Genomic DNA, 10000 nt, shown 5'->3' on the forward strand with positions numbered 1-10000 from the left:
CAATAAGTTTTAATTGCGTTCCGCCGGGAGGGGGGCTTGTGGTGGGCAGGAAGATGGTTGATGATCATAACTTTTTTTTCCCCACCCATCAAGTTTCCCTTGAGCAAGGCACCTAACCCCACACTGTTCCAGGGACTGTAACCAATACCCTGTCAAATAACTGTAACTCGCGTTAAATAAAAAGCATCAGTTAAGTGTTTTGTAATAATACAACATTTCTGGCCACGGCAAGTTATATTTGCATTGCTGCTCGCTAATGGGTAGGATCTGATCCGCCTCCCTCAGCTTCACGTCACTATGGCAACAGGATGATGGTACGGGACGGGTGACAGGGAAGGAGCAGGGTTAACATTATTGTTGTTGCATCACATGGTGATACTACTGAATGTTAAGTAGTATACAATGACATCATAGAGCCCCTTAGTTCCGCATTTCACGGGACCTAAGCTGACCATCTAACAACATGGTAGCGAGTAAATATCTTCCGATCTCAGTCATTACATGCGCTGGGCTACAAATATGCTGTTTAAGAGGCTAGATAAAGATTATTCATGCAGAAGTATCAATGTTTTGTTCCGAGGCTGTCGGCATGAAAAATGTGAAGAAACACAGCTTTCTAAAAAGTTTAGGAGTTTGTACGAAAAATATCGAAAAATATACGAAAATATCAGAAACTAGAATGGGCACTCGGTAGAGCGCAAACCTTCGCCTATGCCACTTATTTTTTTCTGGCCATCTTCAAAATGTGGGGCATAACATTCTCCAAATTTTGGTGTTAGTTTCATTTAAATCGGACCGGAATATCGTAATATTACATTTTTGGCCCAGTCTTGACCTCTTGTTCAATTCAGCATGCACACGTTCTTCTGGCATATAGTGCTTGGCAAAGAAAAACGTTTTTGACCTTTTTGTGACCTTGACCTTGACCTTTGACCCAATCACTCCCAAAAAGTAATCGGTTGTTCCTTGGGTCATGACCAATCATCCCACTAAATGTCATAAAAATCGGCTCAATTTACGTTTTGACCTTTTCGTGACCTTGACCTTGACCTTTGACCCAATCACTCCCAAAAAGTAATTGATTGTTCCCTGGGTCATGACCAATCATCCCACTAAATGTCATAAAAATCGGCTCAATTTACGTTTTTGACCTTTTCGTGACCTTGGCCTGGACCTTTGACCTTTGACCCAATCACTCCCAAAAACTAATCGATTGTTCCTTGGGTCATGGCCAATCATCCCACTAAATTTCATAAAAATCGGCTCAGTTCTTTCTGAGTTTGACCTTTTCGTGACCTTGACCTTGACCTTTGACCCAATCACTCCCAAAAAGTAATCGATTGTTCCTTGGGTCATGACTAATCATCCCACTAAATTTCATAAAAATCGGCTCAGTTCTGACTGAGTTATACGAAGTACAAACAAACATTTTGACCTTGACCTTTGACCTTTGACCCAATCACTCCCAAAAACTAATCGATTGTTCCTTGGGTCATGACCAATCATCCCACCAAATTTCATAAAAATCGGCTCAGTTCTGACTGAGTTATACGAAGTACATACAAACAAACAAACAAACATATTCACAAATAAATAAATAAATAAAAATACACAGCGGTCAAAACATAAACATAACCTTCGCCGACTTTGTCTTGGCGAAGGTAACAACATATGTGGAGCTCGTGGCACAACTCAAAGGGGATCGAAATATCATTTTAATACCGCCATTGGATTACATGATACGATTTTCGGCTAAAAACGCTGTTGAGGTCCCATGAAATCGGGGGAAGTGACGTCACTTTCAAGCTCTATATTAATTTCAAGACTTCAGCTTCCCGTCACTACGGAAACGGGATGATGGGGGAGGACCAGAGAGATGATTGACATCATCACATCACATTGCTTTACTACAGAACGTAAAGTATGTACAATTATATTTTATTCATTTCAAGACTTCAGCTTCCCGTCACTATGTAAACCAGATGGCGGGACGGGACCGAGACAGGGTTACCTGTGATGGAAGGGTTTTTTTCTTTCTTTTCGCTTTAACTTTTGAGACCTCTGCTTCTCACTGTCTCACTGTGCAGGCCCACCATTCTAAATTCCCTTACCCCTCAGGTAGCTTTCATGAAATCATATCTCACATGTGTGCTGATGTGTCTTCTACTCAGGTGCAGGGCTGGATTAAGACGGCCTGGGGCCCCTAGGCTACATGTTGCTGTGGGGCCCCCTGGAGGGCCATTTTCGTGACAAATGTACATAGATAGTGTCATAATTATGAACTAGGAATTAAGGATAACTTGTATACCAACTGTACTCAAAACGACACTTGAATATTTCAATATTATATCCTGTCACAGTTCCTCAATGTTTTACTTTGGCAGGTGGGGGCCCCTAGGCTGCAGCCATATCTAGCCTGCCTATGCATTAATCCGGCCCTGCTCAGGTGTGTTTGATGATGTAATGCTGTATCTCACCTGTGTGCAATGCTGCCCTGTTGTATCTCCTGTACGAAGATGCCCAGCTCTCCTCTGTTCTCGCTGCGCAGGCCCACCACACTGAAGCCCCTCAACCCTACGGTGTGTTTCATGATGTAATATCTGGAGTATTAAAGCCCTAATTTACGTTATGCTGTATCTCACCTGTGTGCAATGCTGCCCTGTTGTATCTCCTGTGCGAAGATGCTCAGCTCTCCTCTGTTCTCGCTGGTTTCATGGTGTAATATCTCACCTATGTTTTCTCATTTTCTACTCAGGTGTGTTTGATGATGTAACATCTCACCTGTGTGCAATGCTGCCTTGTTGTATCTCCTGTACGAAGATGCCCAGCTCTCCTCTGTTCTCGCTGCGCAGGCCCACCACACTGAATACCCTTATCCCTCACATGTGTGCTGTAGTCTTCTCAACTCAGGTGGCTTTAATGACATAATATCTCACCTGTGTGCAATGCTGCCCTGTTGTATCTCCTGTACGAAGATGCCCAGCTATCCTCTGTTCTCACTGCGCAGGCCCACCACACTGAAGCCCCTCAACCCTCAGGTGTGTTTCATGATCTTGATTCATCAATATCTGGAGTATTAAAGCCCTAATTTACGTTATGCTGTATCTCACCTGTGTGCAATGCTGCCTTGTTGTATTTCCTGTACGAAGATGCCCAGCTCTCCTCTGTTCTCGCTGCGCAGGCCCACCACACTGAAGCCCAGGCCTCCGCTCACCGGCTTCACCAGCTCCAGGGCACTCACATAACGCCCCTGAAGCAACCACAAGAAGAGCAGCAAATCACGTGTGTGAGTGTGTCTGTGTGGTCTGTGTGTGTGTATTTGTGTGTGTGTGTGTGTGTGTGTGTGTGTGTGTGTGTGTGTGTGTGTGTGTGTGTGTGTGTGTGTGTGTGTGTGTGTGTGTGTGTGTGTGTGTGTGTGTGTGTGTCTGTGTGTCTGTGTGTGTGTGCCTGTGTGTGTGTGTCTGTGTGTGTGTGTCTGTGTGTGTGTCTGTGTGTATGTGTGTGTGTGTGTGTGTGTGTGTGTGTGTGTGTTTGTGTCTGTGTGTGTGTGTGACGTAACGCCCCTAAAACACCACAAGAAGACCAAACCATAGTCATGATGCATAGAGTACATAGAGTTCCTGTGCGCTTTGTATCTGCTAGTGATGTTGGCTATGATTATGTCCTTTGGTTAAGAAAGGAATGTAATGAAATGTAATGTGCAGCAGAGCTGAATTAAGATGAAGTATGTAGAAGTGCTCTTACATATAATATAATTACAACACTAGTGATATGATATTACAAAGTTAAAACCGTGTTATATAATACCATTAGTGTTGTGTTACCATAATAATGTAACAGCACTTTCAGCTCTACTTCATACGACTCTGGTAATCTGTAATGTGTGAAGTGCTGGTGATTAGGGCTGGGAATCGATCCAAATTTCCTGGATCGATTCGATTCCGATCCAGAAGGTCACGATCCAATTCGATCCACGATCCGATCCGATTCGATTCAATATCAATCTTCTGTATTGCTGGGTTGTCACTTTCACCCATTTATGCCTAAAAGTCTAAGACCGGCTATAAAAACCTAAATATCTCAACCTTTGATACCGACACAAACATGAAATACCTTGGTATGAGAGAAAGAAGTGGGAAACTTGGTATGAGAGACAAAGGTGGGATAAGACTGGCACTATTTACTTGAACAGGCCGTGTGTATTTGTGCATGTCGTCTACATGAATGTGGAAGAAAGCTACAGGATGTGGTTGAGAACATAGCACCTATAATCATCGGCAAAAGATCGATCCACAAAGTTGTGCATCGATATCACACTTTTCGAACGTGAATCGATATTGGATCGCGATTCGATCTTTTGAACCCAGCCCTACTGGTGATACCTGAGCCATGGAGCGAATGGTGCGCTCGAACTCGTCGATGGAGGGCTTCCCGTTGATCTGCGCGCCGTCCGGCCCATAGTGACCTCCGTTCTGATGGGCCAAGGTCGCGTAGGGGTCATAAGGGTCGGAGGTCAGAGCCGGCAGTCCGAGACCCTGCTGGTAGAGACGGAAATAACAGAAATGACATTTTAAACTTGTTTTGTGGCATGTCAGTGTACGTACGCGGTGCCCCAAATAGGGCTTGTCAAGACTGTGCCACTGTATTCATTATGACTGGAAAAATTGCATTTTTCATACATGAAAAGGGGATCTTCTCCATGGTCCGTCATTTTGAATTTCCAGAAATAACCATTTTTAGCTGCAAAAATGACTGTACTTGGGCCATACTAGAAAATATTAGTTTCATTAAAAGATCAACTTTGGCAATAGGCAGCCCAGTTTCAAGCAGCATAGTTGCAGTACCTTTTTTGACCATTTCCTGCACAGTGTCCCTTTAACATTCTGGATAAAAATGCTCAACTGATTGTAATTAAATAAAGGGAAATGGAATATAATACAATAATGGACGATGAATATCCATTGACACTTTAGTTCAATTGAAATCACACACACAAAAACACACACACACACACGCATGCATGCACAGGCACACACACACACACGCACACACACACAAACACACACAAACACACATACACTCACAATGTAAAATCATAATGAGCTTGTTTGTGACCTGACGTGACACAGAGGTACAGTACAAACCATACGACACTCCACAAGTCACAAAACACACACACACACACACACACACACACACACACACACACACACACACACACTCCACAAGTCACAAAACACACACACACACACACACACACTCCACAAGGCCATTATGTAATCAAATTAATCAACACAATTCATCCGTAGCCATCCACAGCATGAGTGTGTGTGAGTGTGTGAGTGTGTGAGTGTGTGAGTGTGTGTCTCCACAGCATGAGTGTGTGTGTGTGTGTGTGTGTGTGTGTGTGTGTGTGTGTGTGTGTGTGTGTGTGTGTGTGTGCGTGCGTGCGTGCGTGCGTGCGTGCGTGCGTGCGTGCGTGCGTGCGTGCGTGTATGTGTGTGTGTGTGTGTGTGTGTGTGTGTGTCCACAGCATGAGGACTTCTAATGAAGTGGGTGTAAGTGTCTGAAATGATGATGCAAGAATGGGGGTGGGGTGGGGTGTGGTGGGGAGAGGGGGGGTACGTGCGCACGTCTGAAGAGACAAGACAAGCGTTGGCGTCTTGCCATCTGTGACATAAGGGGGTTGCTCATTTCACAGAGCAAAATATAAACAAAAATCCAATTCCGCAAATTATCCTCTTGAAGTGTCTAGCCTGTTTGTTGGTGCCGGTGTCCGTGCGTGCGTGCGTGCGTGCGTGCGTGCGTGCGTGCGTGCGTGCGTGCGTGCGTGCGTGCGTGCGTGCGTGCGTGCGATGTCTGCCTAGCCTCTGGCCTGGTGCTGGCCTCGTCGGCCATAAAAGGTCCATTTGTTTGCGAGCAGGAGAGAGGAGTGAGTCATTTACTAAATTATCACTGACCAGAGTGATGCATAGTTGCATACCTACCTAATTGTGTCTCCTCTCACATTGCCTTTGCTCAAACATGAATCTGCAACGTCTTTGCAGAAATTCCCAATGTCTTTATTTATCCATTTTTTTATTTCTGTTTATTTGCTGATATGCTGACACTGTGCAAACAATTCTGAGTGTAGTACAGTATACAAATCATTCTCTCTAAAACATCTCTCTGCGTTTGTTGGTACGATATTGTCATTATTTGTTTAGGTATTGCGTATAAATACATTTGCGCACTTATGCAACCATGCAGCCATGCAGCCATTCATTCATTCATTCATTCATTCATTCATTCATTCATTCATTCATTCATTCATTCATTCATTCTCTTTCTTTCTTTCTTTCTTTCTTTCTTTCTTTCTTTCTCTCATCTGTTTGTTTATTGTTTACGTTACTGTTTGAGTTTGTCTTTGCCAGCATCCTCCTTAACGAACAAACACACCCCAAACAACAACCAGCCCCATTCCACACACACACACACACACACACACACACACACACACACACACACACACACACACACAGACACACACACACACACACACACACAAAGGCACCCACACACAAACACACACACACACACACACACACACACACACACACACACACACACACACACACACACATACACACACACACACACACACACACACACACACACACACACACACACACACAGTGAGGAGCAGAGTGTTCTCTGGCATGCCTTAAGGAGGGGAGGCCTGATGGCTTGTTATCCAACACTGATTATCTTAATCCTGAGAAGATAACAGCCTTGAGCTGATGGGACACACACCATTCGTCTGTGTGTGTGTGTGTGTGTGTGTGTGTGTGTGTGTGTGTGTGTGTGTGTGTGTGTGTGTGTGTGTGTGTGTGGTGCGTGCGTGCGTGTAGCGTGTGCGTGCATGCATGTGTGCGTGTGCGTGCATGTGTGCAAGTAGTCCAGTCGTGATCCCCATAGGCCCCTATACTGAACCCAGAAATGTTGAGTACCCTAAAGTTTTATTGCAGAAATGTCATCTATAGGTCAAATGAGGGGGATTTAGCTTGGTTGTCCGAAGTTGCACTTTGGGAAATTTGCATAATTAGCATAAATATATTGTTAAGGTAAGACTATGTAGGTGAATAGGCATACAAACTTAAATCATAGATATCACCTTGAAACTTTCTCAGTTGATTACTGATGATAAGAGAAGAAAAAAATGTATTGGATGTTTTTTGTATTTTGATGTTAAGATATGCAAATGAGGGCATAAATCATCAATTATGCACTAATTTGCATACACATGAAATCAGCTTTGCATGGTAAAACCAGACTCAAAATTATTTTTCTGTGGATAAAATATGTATATTTCAGGGTTGAGGTAGTGAAAACCTTTTCAAGACCCTGGTCAAGAGACAGTTTTGACATGTACCGTAGATGGATGAATTAGGTGTTTCATGCTAAACAGCTGTAGCCTGCATGTAGGCATACATACAGTGAACAAATTCAAAAGAGCTACGTATACAAACATCATACAATAGTATCAATTAATCGTTTATCAATTAATTGTGAAGACACAAATCAATAATTTGCATCCCTCACCACACCATTTAAAAAGTGTTGGGGGGACCGTATCTTAACCATTCATAGTTCATAAGGATGAATACCAAGAACATAATGAGGCTGAAGAGAGTGTCAAAACAGAATATGGAGATGGTGAAGGCGATGTGATCATCAAGACTATATATTACAGTTCATTACACTACAGTACAGTACAGTACTCTACTTTACTGCAATGTACTCTGCTGCACTGTACTCTACTGTACTGTACTGTACTATACGTACCGTACTGTACTGTAGTGCACTGTACTGTGCTGCACTCTACTGTACTGTACTTCACTATACTGTACTTTACTATACTGTACTCTACTATACTGTACTCTACTGTACTGTACTGTACTATACTGAACTGTATTGTACTCTACTGTAACATACTGTACTCTACTGTACTGTGCTGCACTGTACTGTATGCTACTGTACTATTGTACAAATACATAGGACTGAAACATGTAGAGTATTCTGAGGTCAAGTACAATATGATGCAAAAAGATGTGGTGGGAATGAGTAATGTTACTGTTACCACTATTCTTGAAGGCTAAAAAGGTCCTGTGGCATTTTGTTGGGGGGGAAAGGGGGCATGGTTGTCTATCCTTCCTCCTGGACTATGTGTGTGCCTTGCATATCAAGAAAATGAGTAATGGTTCACCTTTATAGTATATGCCATATGAGAATTGTTGCTTTATGTTGATATTTCTCCTATACTGTATGTAAGGGTGGCAAAGACCTATGGTTCATGTTGTCCATGAACGGTCAGTTTTGAAGTAGCAATTGAGGTACTCAATGATCACTGAGGTAACGGTAATACAACACAAGTATACTACTAGATGAGGACTTGTTTGCAAATTCTGAAAAAAAGAAATACATTTACCTCTGTGTACTTACTGAACACCTACTTAGAAATCATTTTCTTTATTCAATCTCAACTGAAAATATACATTGAGTAATTTATAATGCCATTCTTAAAAATGACTGAAATGCACTCACTTCTGTATATGCACAATACTAAGTGTGAAGATGTAGAATTTGGTGATGTTATGGGTTATTCACACACATGGAGAGGCCTTGTCCCTGACTCTATCTCATGCAAATAAAAAATATTTCTGTTATGGAAATTAGTTGCACTGACAGCTCCCCATTCAGTATGCTGCTGAGTGAGCATTCGCAGCAGTCTATTCTCACCTTAGTTTTAGTGTGGGAAATACTCATTTTAATACAGGCGAAGTATGAATCTTCTCAACTTGTTCACAATGTTACATTTGCTGTCAAGCATGTAAGCACAGAGTCACTCATATGACATGTTAGAAAGTTTTTTTCAGAGGGCTCCTAGGCTACAATTACTACATATACCCTAAAGAAACACCATGCAAAGTCTGGTGCTTTTGTCACTTCCGTAATGGTAAAACCCTTAACAGACTCCACGATAATCTATCCACGTCAAAACATCTTCTTGACCAGGTTCCTCAGAGGGTTTTCACAAGTTCAACCCTGAAATATACAAATTTTACCCACAGAAAAATAATTTTCAGTCTGGTTTTACCATGAAAAGCTGATTTCGTGTGTATGCAAATTAGTGCATAATTAATGATGCATGCCCTCATTTGCATATCTAAACATCAAAATACAAAAAACATCCAATACATTTTTTTCTTCTCTTATCGTCAGTAATCAACTGAGAAAGTTTCAAGGTGATATCTACGATTTAATTTTTCAAGCCTATTCACCAGTAGTATTCCTTACCTTAACAATATATTTATGCTAATTATGCAAATTGCCCAAAGTGCAACTTCGGGCAACCAAGCTAAATCCCCTTCATTTGACCTATAGATGACATTTCTGCAATAAAACTTTAGGGTACTCAACATTTCTGGGTTCATGAAATCACGACTAGACTAAAGCGTGTGTGTGCGTGTGCATTCGTGCACGTGTGTGTGTGCGTGTGAATGAGTCACACAACTGTCATATTTGCTTTACCCCATGCAGTGGGGCTAGAAAGTTGTGTTTGTTTTAGTGACAAATGTGAAGACACAGATCTTCTTAATTCTTGGGTTGCAGTTACGTCAGAATCCCCCATCACGGGAGCGCGCGATTTGGGAATGGTGGACTACCTGGGCTTGGAGCAATTGACACCCATTCAAAAGTACATTTTTTTTCGATCTGCCACAGAATATTTTTAATTAGACCTAAAGACACACCATGGATCTTGTTTAAAAACTGAACCTCAGCTTTCCATAACTGGAATCTGTATTTTCCTAGCATCTACCAATCCGAAGGTAGCCTAATTTAAGTGCGGGGTTACTATTCTAAAGATAGCGTTTTGTTTAAAACATCTGATAAAGATAGCGTTTTGTTTAAAAAATCTGGGGGACTGCACCCTGCTGTGTGTTATCAACAATGTGAGCAG

The 10000-nt window shown here is 42.3% G+C and overlaps 1 protein-coding gene across 1 annotated transcript in view; it reads right to left on the reverse strand.

The window, feature by feature from the left end:
* LOC134437441 (multiple PDZ domain protein) overlaps positions 1–10000 on the reverse strand; it is a 285829-nt gene that overhangs the window by 217819 nt on the left and 58010 nt on the right. Inside the window, exons 4-5 of the mRNA XM_063186930.1 lie at positions 4383–4538; positions 3111–3250 (exon numbers count right to left, since the gene is read on the reverse strand). Coding sequence (XP_063043000.1) covers positions 3111–3250; positions 4383–4538 — 296 coding nt within the window. The remainder of the gene's footprint in view (positions 1–3110; positions 3251–4382; positions 4539–10000) is intronic.

Source organism: Engraulis encrasicolus, chromosome 21, assembly GCF_034702125.1.
Source record: "Engraulis encrasicolus isolate BLACKSEA-1 chromosome 21, IST_EnEncr_1.0, whole genome shotgun sequence".
NCBI lineage: Eukaryota > Metazoa > Chordata > Actinopteri > Clupeiformes > Engraulidae > Engraulis > Engraulis encrasicolus.